This window comes from Ostrea edulis, chromosome 4 (genome assembly GCF_947568905.1).
Source record: "Ostrea edulis chromosome 4, xbOstEdul1.1, whole genome shotgun sequence".
Taxonomy (NCBI): domain Eukaryota; kingdom Metazoa; phylum Mollusca; class Bivalvia; order Ostreida; family Ostreidae; genus Ostrea; species Ostrea edulis.
Window position 1 is genome coordinate 67,507,365 of NC_079167.1, and position 25,452 is coordinate 67,532,816.

General features: G+C 36.7%; 1 protein-coding gene across 16 annotated transcripts in view; it reads left to right on the plus strand.

Annotated features, from left to right (window-relative positions):
- The window catches only part of LOC125671322 (ankyrin-2-like), a 117,810-nt gene that overhangs the window by 91,875 nt on the left and 483 nt on the right, over positions 1 to 25,452 (plus strand). For 13 of the 16 annotated variants that reach the window (XM_056163569.1, XM_056163566.1, XM_056163563.1 and 10 more), the window contains 11 exons: positions 318 to 434; positions 815 to 922; positions 2,225 to 2,269; positions 2,879 to 8,905; positions 13,081 to 13,455; positions 13,794 to 13,880; positions 14,243 to 20,644; positions 22,187 to 22,282; positions 22,392 to 22,475; positions 23,733 to 23,778; positions 25,235 to 25,452. The exon at positions 25,235 to 25,452 is cut by the window's right edge and continues 483 nt beyond it. In XM_056163569.1, the coding sequence (XP_056019544.1) occupies positions 318 to 434; positions 815 to 922; positions 2,225 to 2,269; positions 2,879 to 8,905; positions 13,081 to 13,455; positions 13,794 to 13,880; positions 14,243 to 20,644; positions 22,187 to 22,282; positions 22,392 to 22,475; positions 23,733 to 23,778; positions 25,235 to 25,436 (13,589 nt within the window). In that variant the 3' untranslated portion in view covers positions 25,437 to 25,452. The remainder of the gene's footprint in view (positions 1 to 317; positions 435 to 814; positions 923 to 2,224; positions 2,270 to 2,878; positions 8,906 to 13,080; positions 13,456 to 13,793; positions 13,881 to 14,242; positions 20,645 to 22,186; positions 22,283 to 22,391; positions 22,476 to 23,732; positions 23,779 to 25,234) is intronic. The other 3 variants (XM_056163577.1, XM_056163576.1, XM_056163578.1) reach the window with 3 other exon arrangements.

Here is a 25,452-nt window from a genome sequence, read left to right on the forward strand (position 1 = left end):
TGTCAGTGACATGTCGGCGAGTCATTTTGACAAGAGATGAAAGGTTAGTAATTATTGTAAGCTCTGTCTAAAGTGTATTGTTCCTATCTAAGTGAATACATCTGATGCACAAGTAGAACTTAAACGCATGAGCAGTTTTCTCTTCAGTTATCTACTTGACAATGCATGACTGATAAAAAAAATTATTTGATAAGTATGCTAGCTATTTTACTGTTTTTCACTCCTGTTAAAATATAATTTGCTGATTTATTGCTTTTCATTTATATGTGAAAAGATGAACATCAAATATGTTTACAATATATACTGTCTTTGCCCAGACGGTGAGCCTAGGGAGTTAGAGGACACAGGACTCGTAAAACGAGTCGTGAAAAAAGTAACTTACGACCCCGGACAACCTGATGTGATCAGTGATTCCACTGAATACGATGATGAAGGTAGCTTTACATGACGAATGCAGACTACATCATTCAGTTGACCCCCAACCCAATCAAATTAATGCATTAACAGTCCCGTTTACTGTGTAGAGTGATGAAAAACGTAGTGTGTAGTGATCGTAACGTGCATGCGGTAGTTTTGAGAAATATGTTTTCTCCGTATCCTTCATGTTAAACTACATTGCATGAATTATGACTGTAAATGATTTTATTCAGCCGGTCCATAGAACAGAAAATTGTGAAATCATTATACACTGATTATGAAATTAATGAACTCGGCTGTGACCTCTGACCTCTATAGACACTAGTCTATTGACAAATCAGGGTTGGAATGACGTAATGTTGCACACACTTTTGTAGATGCCTGTTTTGAATTTCAGTTGGTTTGGAGGTTAATACACCAGTAATAACAATTACCGAAGACAATTCTAAACCCGCCAGTGAGGGCGACGACCATTTGGCTTACTTTGGATATAAATCCTCTCCAGGTTAGAAAGATGGGATAGTTTTTCTCAGTGGAGTGATGATTTGTCCTGTCATAATCGCATATTTGATGTTGTCAATAATATTATATAGATGTCAACTCTCCTATAAGAATCTTGAGCAGGCCTTTGAACTATTTGAAAAAAGTAGGGTTGTTTTCTTGTATGTTTGACCAATGGAATATAAAGGAAAAGGAAGTTTTTCATCGTTGTTCATGCATCGGTTCCTTTTATTTATGATCGTATTTTCAATTCACGCATGTTTACCATAAATTTTATGTGAGAATTGATTTGCAGGTGATCACTAACATTATTCTATTCTGCATGTTTGATGTTGATTTCATATTTGTAGTCATTTATATTTCGAGCAGTGTGTTGTTTTTTTGCATTTGATGAGATTTGTGTATACATGTATCTGGAAGAACCGAGGAGTATTTCCAACAGGAAATCATTTCCTAATCACAACTGATCTTGAATCTAGAGGTTGAGTTGTTGAGAATTTATTTAGACTATGATCTTCGGATGGTGGCTCCAGAAAATGAAAGTCTCAATATTTTTTTTGGCAAATCACATACAATTATGTACATCTAAGACAAAGTACAAAGTCCGAGGGAATAGTCGGGGTCTGTGTGCTTACTAATTAGGCAGATTAAATTGAGTTTCACCTCTTTGCACTCAAAATACAATTCAGCTGTTCTTACAAATTGCTCCAAGTTTCCATAATGAATATCTAAAATGTTATGTGATTTAATCAATTATAATGATAGAATTTTCATATCTTTTTGCATCGATTGTGAGCTTTTGCATTCAAAATGTATGGTTAAGTTTTTGGTTTTCATGTTTTACATCCTGTTCGAGAATTTTTTGCTCATGTAGAGATGACCAGCTTTATGTGAAGTGCCACTATTACGACTTAAGGCACTCAGGGCCATCGCAGTGGGTTCTTTATTGTGCCAATGCTTATTGGGACATAGGACTTCCATTTCGAAGGTCATATCCGAAATGACCCGGGACTCGTTACTACATTTAATGTTGTGCACTACCTATGTTAAACCATCTTGGGTTTGACTGGTAAGTAAGGAGTATGGAATTTGTCAATGATGTTACATTAAAATTCTAAACATGCGGTAAAAGACTTGCACAATTTGTTTAATTTTCAGGAGTGACCATCTTTATTGTAGAATATTATTTTATATTCAATGTACATATGTATAAAAGTGGGCAAAATTCATAGCACTCAAGTTTTTCTTCGTATAGCGCAATTTTTTTTGAATAATTTATAAATTTGATTTAAAACATGATTTTTAGATGACACTGAACTGTGGATTGATGAGAATGACTTTGAAGAATCAGGTAGAACGCTCATTTAATTTGTTTAATTGTTGTGATCTAATCAGTAGCTCACCTTTCAGAAACCTGAATAGAATGAACCTCTGTCCTGTATTCCAGAACTGATCAGAGTTTTAGTATACCATATCACCACGTCAGAAACGTGATCTGTCATTCCTGCATGGATTTTGTCAACACTGGACTTTGTGATTATTTTAGATTCAGGGTGTGAGAATGCCAAAATCAAAATTATTTGAGATAATAAAGATGGCAATTTATCTTGCATCATGTTCCAGAATATTTTAGATATGTATGCATTACCAAGAGGTTGGGAGAAAAATTTACCTTAAAAATGAATACAGAAATCCATTCTATATGCCATATGAATCTAAAATACTCATTTGAATGCATTTACTACAGATACTCAATATAAGATAACAACATGCACTTTGTTTTACAGCATATTAGTTTTCTTCAGGATAAAGCAGCCACTTTTTAATTCCTAGAAAGTTAGCACAGAGTTTGAAACATGTTAAATAAACACTTTATTCGTTCTAACTATCTTTCTGTCTAACACATCTCTGTACATCTTTTAATGCTGCATTTCTTACGGAATTGTGACGGAACATGTAGAAAATTTCGTGGAAGTAGAACAAGAAAACAAAAAGAGTGTAGCTGAGATTGTAAACATGTTTGAGAAAGATTCTCAAATACAGTCTTCTCACTCTGATGTAGTGGACAAATCTAGCGCCAGTGTGTCAACAGACACGGAAAAATGCATTTCAACTGCAAGTACAGACGAGCAGTCGGCTGCGTACTTTGCAGAGAAGGAAGTTATTATAGTTGAAAAAATTGATTCTGAGGATTCAAAACAAGAGAAAAATGTGGATGAACTTGTGCACGATGATGCAAAACCAGTCAGAGTACACCGTATGGTTGAAATTTTCGAAAAAATCAATAGCCAATCTTCCGTTGATGAACCTGCCACAGAGAGAAAAGTGCATCATGCAGATAGTGTGGAAAAATCCGTAATAGAAACAACTAAAGACCATGACATTGATCAAAATCAGGTTCAAGGAGCACAACTCACGAGAGATTCCACTGAACAGGCATATGATAATGTCACTGACCAAGAGGAGACAATATATTCAAAGGATGAAAAATTCCCTCCAGATATTTCCAGCTCTGTAGATTCTACAAAGGAAATTGAAAAACCAGACGAGCTGAATTATAAGGAATTGTCTAAGGAATACGAAATAATAGAAGATACAACTTCACCTCTTGTAATAGAAACAGTTAGTCCTGTTGCCAGAATAGTTGAAGACATTGAATCAAATGTTTCACAGTTACAAAATGCAACATTGATGGAACAAGTAGTTCTGACAGAGAAAGTCAGTGAATTCGTTGTGAATGAACTGGAACCACAATTTTCGACTACAACTGATGATATTGATGATGAAAATGTGTTAAGAGTTAGCCAAGAAAGCCAATATGTTGATGAAATACAACCTCCACATGAAGATGTGTTAACAGTTGGAATGCATCCAGAGGTGTCTTCTGAAAGAGCTGATGAAACAGAACCCACCGACTTTCAGATAAAAAGTGTGGAAAGGGTAGAAAATTTTATATCGGAAAAAGACATTACTCCCATTTGTGAACAGTCAAATTTCTTGCAGGGTACAGACAGTCAGGAATCGGTGTTACAAGCAGAGGAAACTACTGAGCCAAATTATTTGGAGTCCTCTTCATTGCAATTTGTTGAACAGTATGCAGATGAACAGTACATAGATGACAAAGAAAATGAGCTGAAATTATTGAATACAGATAAACAAGAAACAGTCTCTGATATATCTCTTGAACAACCTACTTTACTTGATGAAAAGCAGCTGGATACAAAAGTTGTTGAACCAAGTGCTTCAGATGAAGAACAAACTCCCTTTACTGACCAGGAGTTTTCAACAAATGAAGTAAAAGAAGAGAATGAAGAAGCTGATCCTCTGACAATTTCAAAAGAAATGGATGAAACACTTCTTGCCAGTCCCATACAAAGCAATCAGAGTGTCGAAGTCAACATTGCAGATGAATATCAAGTTATTGACTCACAAGAAGAACTTTCAAAAGAAATGAGAGAGGAAGATGAGCCTAATGCTACTTCTATTGAAATTTCAACAAAAACCTTGGTCGAATCTCAAGATGAATATGAACTAGTAGCTAGTACCCAGGAAACTGCAGAAAAATGTGTTATTGAAAAATCGCCCTCCGAGGATGAGGACGAGGACTGGGAACTTCTGGATAAAGATGAAATTGAGGACACTATAGACATCCCAGATAATGCATATGAATATTCTGGGGCTAAGCCTGTGCAACATGGTTTTGGATCTGAAGAACAAAAAGTGTTACCATGTGTTCCAATTTTTGATGGCGAACCGGAGTCTGATGAGGATGTGTCTGATGATACAACTGAAATTGCTGATCGATCAGAGACATGCGACATAGAAAGTCCTATAGAATTCAAACAACCCCCCGAGAAATTGGAAGAAAGCAATGAGACAAAAACTGTACAATTCGACAATAAAGTACTCGAAGTCAAGTCAACATCAACTGGTATTGAATCGTCAGTAGAAACCAGAGACATTGTTAAAGAGAGTATTGCTTCTCTTGAGGAAGAAGATATCGAAAGTATTTCATCCACGGAAGAGTATAAGATCAGAAAATATGAATATGATCAAGAAATCAAAGAAAAGGATACCATTTCAAAGCAATTTTTGGACTATTCAACAGAACAAAATAAAACCAGTCTACCTATGGACAGTGATTTAGTGCGATCACTAGATACTATTGACACGGATACTGAAGAGGAACTGAAAACATCTGTTCACGAGAAACATGAATATGAACAACTTTCTTCTCAAAAACTGTCAGATGAGCGACCTTACGAGTCCGATGAAGCAAGAACAGAGTACCAGTTTTACAAGACAGAAATAATTGAACAGGAACAAGAATTGACCACGCCAACGCAAGAATTTGTTGTTGACTACGATGTTTCAACAAATGAATGCAATAAGGTCGAATTGCAGAAAACAGAGGAAGATGACCAAGATTTGGTTGAGATATCAAAGAAAATAACTCAAGAGTCAATGCCATCAGACAGGGAAGATGAAAATTTACAAAGAAAAGAAGAAATTGTAAAGGAGAAAGATTTCACATTTATAGATGAGACCTTATCAAAACCACATGATGAGGAATGTGAAATGATGAATGAACAGGATGCAGAATTCCCTTCTAAATATGTTCAAAGTCATCCTGCCGAGCAAATTCAGAAGGAGTCCATGCAAGTTGTTGAGGACGAACAAGAAACAGGAAAAACAAATTTACCAACAGAAGATACAAGTACTCAGGATCTTGAAAAGGACATTCATGAAGCACAAATGCAAGTTTCTAAAGAGTATTACACAGAAACAAGTACCCTACCTGAAACAGATCAAGAAAGTCACAAAGATATTTCAGAAAGTGAATTGGAAAAATCTGATTCAATTGAAGAGGAGGAGCTAGTCACACCTGTAAAAGTAGAGAGGTCACTTGAATGTAATAAGATATTTGGAGATACTCTTATTGAAAAGGAACAGGTTATCCAAGTTGATGCTGAAATTGAAGAATCAGATCTACCGAGTCAAACGCAGTACATTTACCCCGTAATACAAGATGAACAAATGAAAGAAGAAATAATCGAGGACAATATAAAAGCGGAAACTATAACAAAAACTAATTTTGAAATTCATGAAGTCGATGGTAAAATACATTTTAAGAAAGAAGGGTCAGCAAAAGACTCAGCAGTGGAAGGAGATACTGCTTCAGAACAAAGAAAATCGCTGTTTGTAGCAGAAAAAGAGCTATCTGTCACCTCGCTCTCCGACGAAGAGTTGGTAGAAAGACCAAAAAGGATATCGATTTCTCAAGACATACGAAGTGAGGAGGTATGTACAGAAAAAATAACCGACGACAATGTAGACTCCAATGTGTTTTACCAAACTGATGATCAAAACAAAGAGCCAGATGAAACAGAAATCTTTCAAGGACATGTATATTTAGCAAAAGATTCTACTGATTATAGGCAAGTGAGTACAGAAACAGTGGAAGATGAGGATGAAGAGGTGAGTGTGAGGGAGGAACCAACAGTGACGTTTAAAGGAAGAATTGAGCATGACATTATTTCAACAGCAGATGCAGAAATGGAGGGAAGACCAGTGGATTTTATTGCTCATTCAGCCTCGGATGATTTTACAGAAGAACTACAATACAATGAAAATGATTTTCTGGATAGTACATTGGTAAAAGACCAAGGCTTGGATGAAAGTGACTTTGCAGCAGAACAGCAACTTGAAGATCTTAAAACAGAATTTTCAGATGAAACTGACAATGTTTCAGATAGAAATGATGCAGGAGAAATAAAAGAAAAGTTGCATAGTGATGACTGTCTTGAGCGTAGTCATTTGGCAGGGACACCTGCTGAGCTACAAGAGCTACAGCTTCAGCGATTTGAACAAGATGAATTGGAGGCTCCTGATGATGACAAGGATGCCAAGAGTACAGAAACTGATATACTGGGAGTAGACAATGAGAAATCACTTGATCCAGCCTGTGTCATGGATGATGCTTACATGGAAGCCACAAATATTGTTGGTAGGAATGATAAAATTGAAGGCGAATTCTTGGAATCCTGTAAAGAGGAGACTGAAGAAAAAAATACTGAGAGTATAAATGCAGTCCAGGAGGGTGATTTTACCACAGAAATTTGTGATGAAGGGGATGACGTTGACATGGCAGTTTCCAAATCCTATACAATTTCTGAAGAAGCAGTTGAGTTAGCCGAACACTTGGTTGATAAAGACACAGTTGAGACTATTGCAATTGATGGTGTTGAGAATTTGGGCTTTGAGGATTATCCTGATGAGGAGGAACACCTTCCATACCAAACTGCTGAAACTAGACATTTTGAAATTCAAGAAGATAAAACCGAGCCTTCACTCAGTATTTCCCAGGATACCTCAGATCATAAAACTGAGTCTGCACTCAGTATTTCCCAGGATATCTCAGATCATAAAACTGAGTCTGCACTCAGTATTTCCCAGGATATCTCAGATCATAAAACTGAGTCTGCACTCAGTATTTCCCAGGATATCTCAGATCATACAAGTGCTATGATGGCAGATTCTGAGGAATATTCAGACCAAATTGACAGCTCAGAGCAAACACAGAGCGTCACAACATCATTGGATAAATCTGCAGACCTGTTGGAGTTTGAACAAATTGAACGGACCATAGGTAAACTTGAAACAGTATATGACACATTTAGTGAGTCACAGATTCTGGATCAGCTGGAAAAAGAGATTGACCGAACAGAGTACAAACTGGAGGTTGTTGACATCAATCGATCTACTGAAACGCTGAAGTCGGAAACACAATTTACTGCAGATGAAAACAAGGAAACAGAAATGAAAGAATCTGGTTTTGAAGATGATGCCGTCATTGGAGAATTAGATGAAACATATATTGATCGAACTGAAAGATTTATTACTGTTATTGATGAGTCAAAAGAAATTAAAGTGCAACAAGATGATAGGTATGGCCTTTTGCCCCGAGAATCGTCATTCCAAGATTCTCCAAGTAATTTCCAACAGGACAATGGGTCTTCTAGGAAATATAAAGAATCGTCGGACCAACCAGACTCTCAAAATGAACAAAACATGCAAAGTGACCAACTTCAGTTAGATGAAGTTACTGAATACACTGCTATTCACACAAAAGATACTACACAGGAAGAAACTGTGCCATTCGTATTGAATGATGTACAAGACCTCAAACAGAACAAAGTTGATGCAGGAACACCCAGTGGAACAGATGAAAGACCTTTATCTCCAAGTTCGTACACCCTGGAAACCGACACAGATATGGAAGGATCAAGAACGTTCGAGTTTGAAGAGCTTGAAGATGCTGTTAGTGATATCCAAAGAGATAACGAACAAACAGAAAAATTTGATGATGCATCCAATGTGAAAGTCAAAGATGATCTCAGTGAGAAAATTAGTGGTGTCCACTCCTTGTCAACGAGCCCAAAAGATGCCCAGTGCCCACCTTCTCCTTCAGAATTTACACTGGTGATGTCACATGATCAGGATATGCTTTCAAAAGCTCTAGGTTTACAAGAGGACCTCGTTGAGACAACACAAGACATGTCAGAGGACCAATTACCATCGCATACAAGCCTCACAAATACGAAAGATACCGAATTACAAAGTACCTTTCATAAGTCAATCAGTCTAGATGATACAGAATCCTTGGAAGAAAATAGCCAAGAGACTGTGATATCTCAAAAAGATAGCATGCATCTAGATGATATTTTCTCAAAAACCACTAATCTGGATAGACTAGAAGAATGTATTGATGATGAATTAACCAATGAGGAAGCCCTTGATGAGAAAAGTATGGAAACCAGTCAAGAGTTCATCATGTCTCATGACCCAGAAAGTTTATCAAAATTGCTAGGTATTGAAAATACTGCCAAACTATCATCGGAAAACGAATCTGAGGGTGAAGCCCAAGACGATACAGATGCTAAAGAAACTTGTCTGCATGAGAAATCACAAGTCACGCATGATTCAGGTAGATATTATATGTACTCTTACAGTCTAAATTAAGATATCTGTTTTCCCATTGCAACCAACCCTGAAAATATGCCAATGCATTGAAAGACTTTATTTTCTATTTCTCTCAAGTTTATTTTTGCAATACAATGCAATTTGTTCAAATTGATTAGATGTAAGAAATTGCTGAATTTCCCTATATAATTTTACAAAATCTTGTTAATTAAATGTCATAATACCCAATGCACTTGATATTTTTTAAAATTGTTATTTCAAACAGTATAGTAATATCCCATCAAAGATGGTAGGAACATATTATTTTTGTCCCCATTACCTGATATTTCTTTGAAGTATCTCTTAAAGAAAAAAAATTCCCACGTTTTTTTTTGTCTGCAAATTCATTCAAATTCTTGTGAATTCTATAAAACATGAATTATCTTGTATATGCTCTATTGTCAAACATGTGTTTGCCAAAATGCAACAGCAAAACAAAAACAAAAAACCTCACCATTTGTGGAATAAAGAAGAGAAATCCAAGACCAATGGAAGTACTATGTGATGATAATAGGTGGTTAATCACTGGATATATGCTGCAATACTTTCAGTGGTGTTGATTTTTTATACCACCAGTTTAACTAGGATACAAAGCCTTTGAATACCTAAGTCATCCTCCACTCTTGAAAACTTGCTAATTTATACCAAAACAACTATTTGTTCACCTACTATTGGGTTGTAAATTGGGAAACAAATGATATTTTAATTTAGATCTAATGTTGGTTAGTACCTGTTCCTGAATGCAAAGTACTGAATTTTCATTGAATGAATCTAGATAAATGTAAACTCAGTCTGTAGTGATGAAAGTGCAGTGTGCACAAGAGTTGTGTTCAATATTTTGTCAGCATGATTATTCTCTTTAGTGATTAACTTTGACCTCTGTTTGAAACAAGTTAAACATTTAAAATTGTAAACATAGTACATCCCTCACCAATTTTACAGAGAAATCTCACCTTGAAATTACTTTTTCATATAAAAATCATACATTTTCCCAGAACTTTTCTACTAGCTTTATATCATATACTTAATGATATTTTCATCCAAGCATTGTTTGGTGTTCAGTAGTGGCATATAACAATTAGCCCACCTGAACTGAAGGCTCGTGAGCTTTTCTGATCTAAACTTTTCGTTGTCCATTGTTGGCGTTGTCGTAAACTTTCACATTTTCATCTTCTCCAGAACCACTGGGCCAATTAAACCAAACTTGGCACAAAGGATCCTTGGATGAAGGGGATTCAAGTGTATTCAAAGGAATGGCCATGCCCCTTTCAATGGGGAGATAATCACAAGAATGCAAAATAGGGTGGGGTCATTCAAAAATCTTATCAAGAACCACTGGGCCAGAAAAGCTTAAATTTACATGAAAGCTTTCTGACATAGTGGAGATTCAAGTTTGTTAAAATCATGACCTGGGGGGGTATGTTGGGGCCACAATAGGCGTTCAAAGTTTTACCTGTGAACGGAACCAAACTAAATGGCATGACCTTTTTGCACTTAAGATTTATTCAATTAAACTTGATTTGTCTGTTGGTGTCAACAGCTAAAGAAAATAAAGTTATATTGGGAAGACTTTATTCAGCGATTGATTTCATGACACGTGACCTCGAACTTCCTTTAATACTTCTCATTACCAGCTCGTTGGAGTTATCGCACTTTGATGACTCTTGTGCGTCATTGGTAAGAAAATGCTCAAATCTCGCGAGCAAGTGCGAGATTAGTGGGACATAAACCGGTCATAGCACCCCCCCCCCTTTTTTAAAAGTTAAAATACATGGTGTATTTTTAAATAAAATTACCATTAGTCAAACTGCATTTTTCAAATATTCTAACACTATCTTATTAAAGATGTTACATGTTTTTAAAACTCCACCACACCTATTTTAAAAATTCCAAACAACGATGTTCTCTGGACACCCAAGTCCATCAATATTTTGTAATTTTCAAATTAGCTTAGATGCAGTTTGGAAACGCATTAGGTGTGTTAATTAGTGTTATAAACGTCTTTAAAAAATGCAGTTTGGCATATACATGTATATAACTTGTTCTAAAATATGGAAATTGACGGGGTGGGGAGGGGGGGGGGGGGGAGTGGGGTGTACGTGCACGATTACAAAGTCCATGTCATATGAACCTGTCCTAATTGTATGATAAAATAGAATGTCTTCATAGTCTGACAGAATAACTTTAAAAACATATTCATCACATTAATTACAAGAAAAGTTCTTGTGTTGGATGTGCATATAGGTTTTTCCCTTCACAGTTCTTCTTGCGATTGACACTTTATATCCGTCAGATTTGGCAAATTTAGTAGCTTCTCTTCCTCACATAGTTTAATAAGTTCGTCTGTTTTCTTGTAAGAATAATCAATTCCTAAATTTGACTTTAGAATTTTAATCAGTGTTGTGGTTTGCAGTCGGTTATAATATGTATTCGATACCATAATTCATATTATGTATGCCTAAGTAATGTGTTTACATTATGTTGTCCCGGTAGCAGGACTTTACGCGCCTTTAATTTGAAGAGTTCCACTAATGGAAATGATAAGTATTGCATTCGAGGTTTTGCACTACTTGCAAATGTAGATTGCTGTTGCTAAGTGGCCCTTCACCCTTTTTTTCCTGAGTCAAAAAAGGTTCATACTTTCGACCTGATTGCCCAAGGGGTATGAAAAGAAGCAAACAATCTGCATCGTCTTCCCCATCCATTATTGGCACATTAGGAGATCAAAGTTTTACATACTGATATATAGGAATAGCTTCTTCTCCAGAACCACTGGGCGAATTTGAATTAAACTTCATTCACATTATCCTTAGGTGAAGGGGATTCAAGTTTGTTCAAATGAAGGCCCATGGCCCCTTTGAAGGAGAGATAATCGCAAAAATTGGGTGGGATCATTTAAAAATCTTCTCAAGAACCACTGGGCCCATCTTCACAAGTCAAGGGTTATTAATTCGTTACCTCACACTAACCCTTGACATCAGTCGCTATATAAAAGTTGGGCTCATTAGACCATTACGCAATCCACTATAAATAAAACATCCAATGAAATCACTGCATCTTGTTATGGTGTACATGGATACAAATTACGCGATCTCATACTGCTGTATTGATAAACACGCTCAATTGTGCTATTTACACCACTAATTACGTTTATTGATAGTAGATCAAGTTTGGAAACCCTTTTGCTTAGGACAATACTGCTTAAACGATTGAAATAGCCTTAACTGTAAGTATCAATACATGTGTTTTTTATTTGAATCTCTCGCTTTGCGTTGTTATAAATAGAACCGCATTCTCATTGGTTCCCACTCTTTTGTGGAAACAATCGGAACGAGCCCAACTTTTTGATAGTCACTGATGTTAAAGGTTAGTGCGATGTAACGAATCAATAACCCTTGACTTGTGAAGATGCACTGGGCCAGAAAAGCTGAAATTTACATAAAAGCTTCCTGACAGAGTGGAGATATATGTTCGTAAAAATCATGACCCCCTGGGGTTAGGGTGGGGCCACAATAGGGGTTCAAAGTTTTACATGAAAGGTGAAGATAACGAACAGTGATCAATCTCATAACTCCTATAAACAATACAAAATAGATAGTTGGGCAAGCATGGGTCCCTGGACACACCAGAGGTGGGATCAGGTGCCTTACATGTGAAAGGAACCAAACTAAATGACACAAAGCATCCTAAGATGAAATTTGTTAATATGAAAGGCCATACCTGTATACAAGGGCATATGATATTTAATGAATTTGTAGCCAAGTTTGATAATTAAGTTTGATAATTAGTGATTTACCTCTAAAAAGTTTTTTTCTGAACCAAGCTGCTTGTATAATGATAGTTTTGCTCAAGCTTGTTTATTTCTAGGAACTGCTGCTCAGGTGAGCGATGTGGCCCATGGACCTCTTGTTTTAGATGTAACCATCATTTTGTAAATGGATTTCATAGGAAGAGAAACTTTAAAAACTCAGAAAATCAATAATTCTTAAAGGCTTTTTAGGAGAATAAGCTCAGACAGAACTACAATACACTTTACAATTTTTAGAACATGAGGGATGTACAACACTTTAATTTTACATAATTTTCTAATTCAAGTTGTGTAATGTTAAACAGTAAATGGTATTTTAACTATTTATTTAGATGAGAGTAGCTATATACCGGAAGAGGACAACACCATTGCAGAAAATGAAAAATTGCCCGACAGTTTACCACCAAGGGAAGCCAATGTTATGGGAGGAGAAAATATTCCCACAGTAACACCTGGTTTACAGCTCCAAATTGACAAATTGTCATCAGAATCGAGGAATGTTTTTTCAAGCTATGAAAATGTCTATGAAGGTGTTCCACTGGATCCAAAGATTAATAGGTTGTCTTTGGATGCGAGTGAAATGGAAATTGGAGACAGATTTGACACCAAGCAAATGGATGTTCACCTACAGTCGGATAATCGTGCATCTAGTTATGAACAGGTGTATGCTGAAGAGCCTCGCGATCAGTCTCTTCACTTAGACCTAGGTGAGAAGGGCTTTCTTTTTTAATTCTTGTCTTTCTGTTCCTTTCGAAGTATAATTATTTAGTATACATTGCTACCATTAGGCCAAAATGGTTTTCTTTCAGAAATCATATGAATAAATGTTCTTTTTCTACGAGATGATTTGCAAAGTGTAAACATGTCAAGGGTAAAAAGAATAATACTAAGATCCATGAAATTATATCTATATGTATGCACCAATCAAAAAATTACTTTACTGCAGGTACATGGGGGTGAAATTTAATTTGCATGGTGATTGCAGTTAATTTTATAGTAATTCTTCTATGGCCTTGCATACTTACATATGTTTTATGACTTAAAGCTGCTATTGAGGAGGATAAAAATGATGATAAAATAAGTACCTCCAGCTCAGAGGTAGCACAGCATGATGATGATGCATCTGATGAAGGTACATGTCATTTTTAAAGTTTACATCTTTTGAGTCATTTGTTTGTCTTTATATTTATGATTGGCCTTTACTAAGCAGAAATTGATTTTTTTTTTTTTACTCACTGAAGACAAACAATTGACTGCTTTCTTTTTCAATAAACACTGGGTAATTTTGAAATTTAATGCTTTTAAAGCTCATTTCTTTGCTTGATCCTACCCTTTACAAATAAGGCATGAAGAATGCAACTTCATTGCACTTTGAAAATGAGTTTTGATAGAGATGTTGAAGTTAAAGTGATTTACATTTATTGTCTATTGCATTGATAAGTATTAACAAACTCAACCATGAACAACTAACTGTGACTAATGAAATACATTTAGATGCTGAAGCCTGCGAAGCAACTGAAAACAATATGAATGAAACTGACGTGGAGGAACAATTTTCTCCCGTTGTTGCTAAACCATTTCCAAAACCTGTTGTAGATTTACATTTTGAAACTGAAAATCCTATTCTGTCTGTTACGGACTCACCCACCGAAGCCCACTCACCATGTTACTCAATAGAGTCTCCTGATTTACAAGACAAATCTACATTATCAAAACCAGAATCATTTACAGTAGGTACATCTCCATCAGAATATCATGAACACTCTATTCCCCCTAAAGAATATGAACAAGAATTGTTGAAGGACAGCACAGACTCAAAGTCAACAGAAGAAATAGATGAACAATGTCTTATGTGCAGCTATGAGGTCAGCAACATAGAGGAGGAGGTAGTTTTAGACCAGTCATCAGAAATTCACTCTGAAACCCCAGCAAACCTCCAAAATGAGTACCCAGATTTTAAAAGTGATTCAGAAAATTTTGTTATAGACACTTCGAAGATGAAGCTAATGGAAACGAGAAATTGTATACAATCAGTTGATGAAATATCTCCTGAAGATCTTGAAGAAAAAGATTTTCAATTTGAGCTTCCTGAAAAAAATCGAGGCTCAGAAGATGAAGAAGGGGACTCAGAAAGAAGTTCTGAGACTAGTGAACTGACAGTGTTTGATGAAAACTCGGGAACCTATATAAGAATACCATGGGAAAGTGCATATCAATTTAGACGTCAGTTTTCAGAAACATATGAACAGAATGAAACAGAAAAGAAATTTGTGAGGACTATGAAAAGCATAGACCTGGGTTCATTCTATAGAAGGGATAAAATGGAGGATGAAGAGGTAGTTGTGCGAAAAAGTAGTTTATGTAGTACAAAGCATAGTGCATTCGGAAAGGAGTATAAAAAAGAAGTTCGTTTTGCAGAGCAAATAGTTGATATTACAGAAAATGTAGACTTGGATAGTTCCCAAAGCGATGAAAGTGAAGAACAAGATGAAAGATTACCTCATGAACCTCATGAACAGATTGACAAAATCCATGAAATGACAGTGATTGCATCAATAATGGAAAAGAGACAGTATTACGAAGAAGAATGGAGTGATGAAGTCCAATATCAAGATTCATGTACCTCCACAAGGGATGATCAAATAGAAGCTACTGGTGGTGCCTCTGATGAAGGGGGTCAGCAGGATTTACCTGGTCTTACAGGTGATGAACTATTTGCTAGGGATGATGTATCTACTGAAACAACAGTAACACCCACAGTGGAAACCACTTCATTTGCTGGAATAATTGTGACTGAAGCTGAACCTGTAGAGGAAAAAGAAGTGAATGAAATTTCGTCTATTAGCAAAGAAATTTCTTTAACATCAGTAGGAAAATTTCCTATGGCATTACCCATGATTGGGAAATCCATAGCTGACAATGAAATATATGAATCTTCTGAAACTGGCGGTGATACAACAGAGGAAAAATTATCACCGATAGACGAAACACCCCAGGATGATTTTCTAGATGAAGAACAAGAAGTATTAAAACCTGCAGTGGTTGAAAAGCATGTGAAATTTCAAACCGATATAGGTCATCTACGCTCGGGGTCAAGTGAAGACTTGGTAAAGACATCAACGTCGTCATCAGAAATGGAACCTACTATTTTAGCTGCATCGTATGACCTAGATTCGGGACGAGTGTCAAAGGTTGTAGCAACATATGATGTCTCCCCAGACACCGTCGAAAAACAGTTTGTAGCACCTCCATCAGCTAAAGCAATCCTTTCCAGTCCAGAGGATGATGTATTTGAAATAGAAAACAAAAGAATATTTGAGTCCAGTCGCTCTCGATCAGAGAGTGAAGAAAGTACACCAAGTATAAAAGATAAATCAGTGACTGTAATAGAGAAGAGCGACATCCAAGAATTGAATGAAAAGGAACTTGAAGTTGGTTCAAAATCAGAGGGTGCATGTGGTGGAAGAGACAGTGCGACATCATCTCCTTTTGAAATTATGTCACCTAGTGAATTAGATGGATATGATCAGTATATGGAGCGCTTTGATGAAACCAAAGATAGAACAGAATCCTATGAGGAAGAAGAAAATAAGGAGGGTAAAATGTTTCCACTCTCAACAGAAAACAGAGAGTCAATGACTTTGCAAATTATTCCCAAAAGTGATTCTTCATTTGACCATTCTTCACTATTAAGTAGTGAAACAAGTGAAAAAGACGATTCCCCATTTGACATGTTAAGCTTTTCTGCACAACAGGACTTTGAACCTCTTCCTGACTTAGTTGAAAATACAGTTGAGTCGAACAAACAGATACCTTCAACGTTAGAAACACGGCTACCCAATGGTCCAACAGAGGTTGAATTTGACCCAGAAATAGATGTAAATTGTGAACAAACATGTTCCCTGACAATTTCTCAACCTGATTTGGTTCAATCTTTGTCACATGATAAAGATTTAACACTGGAAAACAGTGAGGTAATGATGGACAAGGCAGAAAATGTCACAGATGGGCCAGCTGAAAATGTAATGATTGAATCGCAAACAGTACAAACTCTTAGTCTGATGGAGGAATTGAACATAACGAGTCAAGAACATTTCATTTCTTCAGACCAAACTTTGTATGGACTAGAGATGCCATCGGAAGAAAATACTGTTTTGACATCCTTGACACAGACTCAACGCCATGAAGTAGACACAGAGTCAGATTCTGTAAATGTCACGGAGGCATTGGTATCTCAGATGGAGGAGGATTCTTCTGACCAAAGCATTAGCAAAGAAATTGACCATTGTGTTGAGTTAAGCACGGAAAAAATACAAATGGAGGAACAAGGTTCTGAATCTGGAAAGCAGGAGTCAATAGAAAAGAGTCAAAGTAAGGAGAATGCCGAGATTTATCACGGCAAACGCGCGTTAGATATTGATGATTCAGCAGAACTTGATGTCAGAATGGAATCTGGATGTGCAGGTGTCATTGATGAAACATTTGAAGACGAATTTGACAATGTTGAAGAGGAATCTTTTGACACAAATTTAAATGAAGAATGTGATGAGAGAGGTATCTTGTTTCAAAATGAACAAACGGAGCCATTTGAGCTTGATGTGGATCCATATGATTTAGAAAGACCATCTACACCCACCCCAGTTGACATAAATCAGCATTTCTTTGATGACGAAGCAGAGGCTATAGTTAAAAACGAGGAAATTGAAGTTCAAGCCAGCGAATTTGTTGAAACAGTATTGACAGAGGCCTATGCTAGAATTAATCAAGATACAACATGTGAGAGGAATTACGAAAGTAGAGCTGCTGATTCAGAAGACAAACAGGAGAACCTGCCTAGCCCTGTTGATGTAGATGTAGAAAGAAATATTTTTCTGGACGAGGAAAATGAAAGCACTGAAACAAAGATGGATAATGATGAAGAAGTCGCCCAAGACAAATTCTTAGAAAGACAAGTTGAAAAGACGTCACAACAAAAACATTCTATTATTATGAAACAAATTTCTGAAGATATACCAGGAATCACATTGACTACGCATTATCATGATGATGGTGGTGAATCAATGCAAAATTCACAGGCTACTGAGACTGAGAAGATATTACAGAGCGGGGAGGTGAATCTTAATGATACTGATGAACCAATAGAGGCAGAGGTGCAACAAACATTTGTTTTCTCAAGTGAGTGTATTCCTGAAGAGCCAGAAGATACAGTTGATGGTAACATTTCAAACGCTTCAGTACATTCTTATCAGGCATACCATGACAGTTTTGAAAAAAGTTGCATTCCTGAAGAAAATGACAGTGAGGAAGAAAAAGAGGAAGTTCATATAACATCCTCAACAAGACCCCTGACTGTTGTTTTTCCCCAAGATAAAGTGGACCATGGGGAAATTCATTTCATTTCGAAAACAGATCCAGTCACCGACTCGGAGGCCATTGTAGATCTTCAGTCAACAACAAATGAATACTTGAAGTTTGAAGCAGATGTAGCAGAAACTGGATATGTTGGTAAATACGATAGCGATGATTCGTTAGAGGAAAACTATAATGAAGAAGCACAACTTTCAGGTAATACGTGTGAAAGAACAAAACTACGACAAGATTCTGAAAACCTGGAGATTTCACAGTGCACTTTAAAGGAGGATACAAGACAGACAGATATTAAATTAGATGAAAAGAAATGTACCAAGGATATTCTTCAAGAGCCTTTTGAACACGAATTATCTCAAGATGACATTGGGGACACTTCTAGTGTTGAAAGTTTTACAACAGTTGTTCCTGTTGATCAGGAAGACGATGATGATGGAAATTATAACCGGTTGGATGATTTTGCATCAATGTCATCTTCCTACCATTCCGATGTCCTAGGCTTAGATGAGGATGATAAAATAGAAGATTTTCCCATTATAGATTGGACACAAAAAGACGTTATAGAGTTTGAAGAGATAAATAGGAAGCAGAGTGAAGAAGAAGAAAAACGCAGAGAATTGAAAAGAAACCAAGAAGAAGAATTATTGCAGAGATTCGAAGAACTGAAAGCATTGCGAGATGAAAAAGATAGGCCTCTTATCGATTGGGAGGAGGGAAGTGAATCATCCGTTGACAGTGATAGATATGAGTATATGGACAAGACTGCTCTTTCAGTGATAACTGAAAATTCAGATGAAGATAAGTTTGAATTCTTGGACAATGAAGATGTGAAATCAGAAAAGTCTGACCGTATATTTGGATCTCCTGAAGACTTTCCTCCACCCAGTCCTGGTGTCAATAAATTCTTCAATAAAAGTTCAGATAGAGATGACATTTCTATAACATCCTCGTTACTGGAATTCGAAAGATTAGAACATGAGATTCTGGCATCTGGTTCAAGGGGTTCTATTGAAAATGAAAAGGACAATATTTCAGTTACTTCATCATTGGCAGAATTTGAACGCTTCGAGAGAGAACTTGGCCAGTCAAGTTCAACCAGTTCCGTCGAGAAAATGACATCGGACAGTAACAGCAAAGAAAGTGATAAAGAGGGATCGCGGACTTCTCTAAATGATGTGGATAAACTAGACAAAGATATGGAAAGAAAAGACTCTGTTGACAGTATTACACGACGAAGTGAGACATCATCACTTGCTTCACTCAACGAATTTGAGCGATTAGAACAGGAAATGGCATTAGCGGATGAACTGGAGGCTGAAGCACAGAAGATCGTGTCAATACTGGAATCAGGAACATTAATTTCCGAAGACATTCGATCTGAGAAGTCCTCTTCACTAATGACATATAGTGCGAAATCAGCAAAGAAAAGGAGCGAATTTCAAGCAGAAGACAATGAGGACTTGGAAGATTCTCTCAGTGAAGAAAAAACTTCCAAAAAGGAAGTAGATCAAGCAGAGGTAGACTCATTAGATGGCGACGTATCGGAATTGACGTCTTTGACATCGAGTGTCATTCTGAATCAAAAGGCCATAAAAGAATGCGATGAAGACTCTTTACGTGATGATGAAGAATCAATGAAAATATCGTCGGATTCTTTGGGCGAGCAGTTGGGATTAAAATCCTCTAGTGATAAAGACAAATTTGACAGTGATTCTCTTGCTGGACAAGAAGGCATAATGGAAAAATCCACTGATTCACTAGAAGCAGACAAAAAGTATTCAACAATTGATAGGGTGGAAACCGATTCTCTTTGTGACGAGGATGACAGACAAAAACCAGCAGACGTCATGCAAACATCAGTAGACTCTCTTGAATCGTCGAAATCACGATCGCGAGAAAACTTAATGGAGTCTTCAATGTACAGTGTGGATAGTTCTATATTTTCAAGGTCATCTGTTGAAACCATGAAATCTGCAGGATCTCAGCGAAGTGATTCAAGTACAGAAATAATGCAGGTATCTGCAGAATCCTACGAGGAGAGGAAGCGACGAGAGAAAAAGTGGCTCATCGATAACTACCACAGCTATCGAGAAAGCGGGCATGGTGTTGAACCTTTAATTGATCAAGAGGGAAATGTGTTGAAGAGTTTCCGAATTGATGATAATTATGAGTATGGATGGGATGAATCGGACGAGGACGACGACAATAAAAGCACTCAGATCAAACCATTCTCCTGGGGACCCTATGAGGAAAAGAAAAAAATTTACACTATGGCAGAGTGGGAAGCGATGAAAGAGGAAAAGCGAAGGGCGTCTTTGGTAACGGAGAAGTCGGTAACCCATAGCGAACAAATGGAAACTGCCACCTCAACTGTCGAGTCACAAATTAGTACATTAGTAAAAAATACAACCATTACAACAAAATCAATATCTTCATCTGAAACCCAAGTTTACTCAAGTTCTGAAAAAATACGTTCCTCCACGTCAGTTAAAGCTACTCCAAAGTTTGGAAGTCATCTGTCAGACACAGGTATTCTAACAATGCATGTTGGTGTATGCCGTGCACAGTGTAATAAATCTGTACCTTTAGTTATCTTCATCACGATTCGTTACATATGTATATATACATTATTTTTATACACAGCGCTCATATTATGATTACATTGGTACTAGCAACTATACTACCCCCGTCTAATGGATCTAATGCACGAGTACGCGCCGTTGTGGTCACTTCTGGTGCTACTCGGCGTTATTCAATACGTTAAGTGACACAAAGAAAACAAAACATGGTGTGACGCTGTGTATAATTTAAAGAGATTAATTTTTTTTTTAATGTTCAATTCACGTTGCAAAGTCGGGCGCTTTTGTTGTGAAACCCAGTGTTTATTTTTGTTACAGGTGTTGTGATTTTCACATTACAAACATTTCCTACATTTATTTACATTGAATTTCCCTCAGCTTTTTCCAGGTTGCAGTCTTACGTATTTTTACGTTTTTCATTTCAGTTGTTTTGTCTTCTTTGTTGTTCATATTTATGATAACCATTTTTGGTGTTTTATTCTTGATTGGGTATCTGTACTGCTATTTTAATTTCTTACGTGTATTCATTATGTTTTAAAATATTTGTTTCCTTATTTCAGATGTCTTCACAGCGATGTTTTTTTATTACACTGGTTTCATTTTTAGATGCAGTGGAGATATAATTGAAACTTTTCAAAATATAATATACACAATATAAATTACCTTGTTGTATATTTTTTTATTATTATTTATTGGGTAAACACAACAGTTTCAACATGGTAGTTTTTATAGGTTCAAAAAATGATAACAGATTTCAGTTGTCTGAGTAATACTAACATATTAACATGGTTTCTACAAGTTCCCATAACTTATGCCACATTTCTGTTCAGTTATCTCTGGGGGGTTTTGTTTTGTTGTTTTTTTTTTTCGATCTAGAAATTATAGGTTGGCTTATACACTAGCACTGTTACGTATTGTAGTGTTGGATGGAGTTAGTTTTTGGTATCCTCAGGCAATTAGCGCAATGTGTAATGCCGGTAATCAATGCACTGAATAGTAGATTGCAGGCTGTTTTATTTAATGCACTGAACAGTAGATTGCAGGTTTTATTTTTCCTCGGGAGTGCATGCGTGTTGATTAATTATGTATTGATTAGTATATATAGCCTCGTGTTTTACGTGATCCCTTTCCAACTTATTTCTGCAATAACATCTGCTGATAATTCTAGATAATGTGTGACACAATTGGGACTGACGCTGACTGCATCAACACTGTAAAGAGGGTGTTTATTTCAGAATGTTTTCGTTGTGAATTTGTGTTCGTGAAATGTTTCAGTGGAATCTGTTAATTCCGATTTCCCTCTTTCGAATCTTGGTGTAATTCTTTATCCTATGATTTGAAATACGATTTAATATGAATGAGAACGTTGAGCCGGAAGGAGTAATAAGGGCATCCGTAGCAAGAGGTTGATAATTTTCTGTTGTAAAGCAGGGTAAAGTATGTGTGTTAATAATTTAAATAGAAACTCATGAAATTCTTTTATCTACAACAGCGCCACAGAGAATAGCGTCGATAGACGATGATGATTTTGTTGAGTATGACGTCACGGAACACAGTGCTTTGATGCATGGTATCCCCGAACATCTTGGTAAAGTTAATTCCGTGTAGATGTTGTCTGTGATGTTGCTGAGTAACATTTGAAATTCCCTCGCTCTTAGCTCTGCAAATATTCTTAGAAAATCATACATTTTTGATAGCTCAAAAGTCAGGACCGATATACATAGACCCTGAAACGATAGATTCAGAAGAGGATGAGATAATCGACTATCCTGTTAAAAAAGGTTAGCGTTATCAGCGTGTTGTCTTCGGTCGGTGTTGTGGATTTCTGTACTATAGGTGTTGGTTGGAGCTGGCCAATCCTTCCTGGTCCTAACTTATCCCTGCTTAAAAGAGTCCAGGCTTCAGAGGTTATTGGACGCTTTGTTTGATTTCGCCGTTTGATTTGGCCTATTGGAATGAAACTGATGACAGACGGACTCTCTCTTTCTCTCTCTCTCTCTCTCTCTCTCTCGTTCAATCAATCTCTTTGTGACACGAAAGTAATATCCAAGACATAGCGACGATTCGCCTGCACATTTGTGTTTGTTTAAATAGTAAGTATATATTAGATCAAAGTGTGGCTGCATGATGTCCTGCTCTGTAAGTATTTATTGATTTGCATGTGTTTGTGATTGAAAAATGATGTAAATGACATTTCTGTGAATATTGAGCATTGTGATAAAGTTATCGATAGCATATTAGTAATTCATTCATCATAATGACTTGTGTACAAATATCGGTATCTCAATAGAAGTGAAAAAGGATGCAAAACATCAGAATTGTATTGTACGCAATATATTTAGAATACCCGGCCCATTGGACCTATCAGTCACTTTAAAAAAAAAAAAAAAAAATTAAAACAAAACGAAGTAGCCTTGACTTTGCAAAATATAAGAGACCAGGGCGCACCGTGTGTGAAAATTAGTTATAACATGAAGAAACAGCCTAGTAGACTGTCTATATTAGATGCTTTGTATAGTGTATATTTTGAGACTTGGCGTGAATGATTTGATAAAAAGTTGATGCAATCTGCATCTGAGTAAAAATTTGATTGGCATAAGCCTATACTTGTGAACAATTTATCCCGGTGTTCAGTGGATTTTGCACAGTAAAGTAAAAATGACTTTCGTCTTGAGCTTCCTCTAAGATACAAAAATCACATATTCTTTCCCGGCTACTTGCAGTGTATCTCCTTTGTAGTAAAATTCCACGTCTAAATTGTGTCAGTTTTGGCCAACATCTGTATGGGGTTTTTTTTTTGGGGGGGGGGGGGGGGGGATTCATTAATGAAATCAATGGCACATTACCAAGTCGCCACTCCATACTGAGGTTTTAACGCGGAACTCAGATTTAATTAAACTTCAAATTTATTCCGATAAATTATAAATCCTGATTATTTCGAAAAGATTTGGGATTTCCACTTCGATAATATTAAACTTGGCAATCAATATTCTATCATGTGTATTAACTTTATTCTATCTTATGTATTAACATTTCAGAAGAATCTACAGATGGGGCTGAAGGAGAAGAAACAGAAACTCATAGGTAACTGTTAATGATGGGAGTGTTGGGACTGCTATGTGCCTCGTGTCACTTGCGTGATATTTCTTAATGACTATTTGTGATTAATACATTGTTTGTTCTGCTCTGCGGTGAACATAACTTACAAGCAGCGTTAAACCAGCTTTCCTCGGAAGACAGTAAATTGGTTTTGGGTATAGAAACTAGAGTATGAGTATTTCCAATTGCATTAGTCATATCAAGACGGCACGACTTGTATAGGGAGGCAAAACTGCTTAATACGACTTTGTAATCAACCTTGATTACCACTGACCCCGTCACTGGATCGATATATCGACAGAATTAGCACTCTATTTTATGCTCCAGGGTTGATTTTCGTAGAGCAATTTTTGCGACACCTGTCAAAGGAATCTACATAGGACTGCATTGACTGCCGTTTGATTAATGCAATTCTTCACGGATCGACTTTGCAGACTAGTAAGCTCGCCTGAGTTTTTGTGATTGTAGCTTGTTGTCCGGTTTTCCATATTTTCATCTTCGCAAAAAACATTAGCCTCATTTCAACCAAAATGATAGAAAACATTATTTGGTCATACGGGATTAAAGTGTATTCAGGTGAAAGTTATTACCCCATACCAAAGGGAAATAATTCAGAAATAGTGAAAATAAAATGGGATGTTTGAAGAACCCCTGTACACTTTTAGACACAAAGTTCCAGATTAATTGCACGTGTCTGTAATGCGACAGGAAGTTACAATACTACATGTGAGGCCCGGATGTGATTTTTTATCCCGGTGCCGCGATAAACCTCGGATGTTAAAAGATCATAGGATGCCCAATATTTTGTACGCATCAAATAAAGTAGGCTGTGTTTACGTGAGATTTTCTCTTATTTGATCAAACAACAATGAAAACTGGTCATTAATGCATGAAATGCACCAATAAAAAGAAGTTTTTGGGGGATTTTAATTTTTAGGATAATGTTTTTACATTGAATTTTTAAGTAAAGATTTGGGAATTACTCAAAAACAACGGTTGTTTGATAGGAAAAGTTTTGTGGTAATTAAGGGTTTTCTGCAATATTAAAAACGTTTACAAAGAGTTTTACAAACCTCTATAACAATTTTTGGGCTATCCTCTGTCCTTAACACAGAGGGTGACTGTTCCTTCGCCAAGCGCTTGGCTTTAGACGTGAATCTCACGGGTCTTTCGCATCTGAGCGTATTGTGTAAAAATTTGAGCCACTGTCTCTTCCTGAGTGGGACGTTAAACGAACATTATCTGCACCTTGGCTACATTTCGGGTTCGTGTACATGGGAATTGCACACTTCGTCCCAGATATCAACGTTTTAGGAACTAAAATAGTTCACAATTATTCTGCATAGGCGTCAATCTGAATGTCAAGAAATCAGGTATTTGTCAAGAAATCAGATCAATACCGGTATACACAAATACATAAACGTAATTTTATCTTGTGTAGACTAACCATGAAGAAAGAGATCCATTCTAGAACCATACTAAAAGACGGCAAGGAGCAGACGTTCGTGCACGAGGAGGCACAGATTGAGCAGGAGGAGGACCCGCCTGAGGAACTGAAGGAAAGCATGCAGCAGATAATCGACCAATTCATGGAATCTCCCGCGCAGCCAGACCAGTATAAGGCTCTGGAGCATGACGTCTGATAGGTCTCACCAAAAA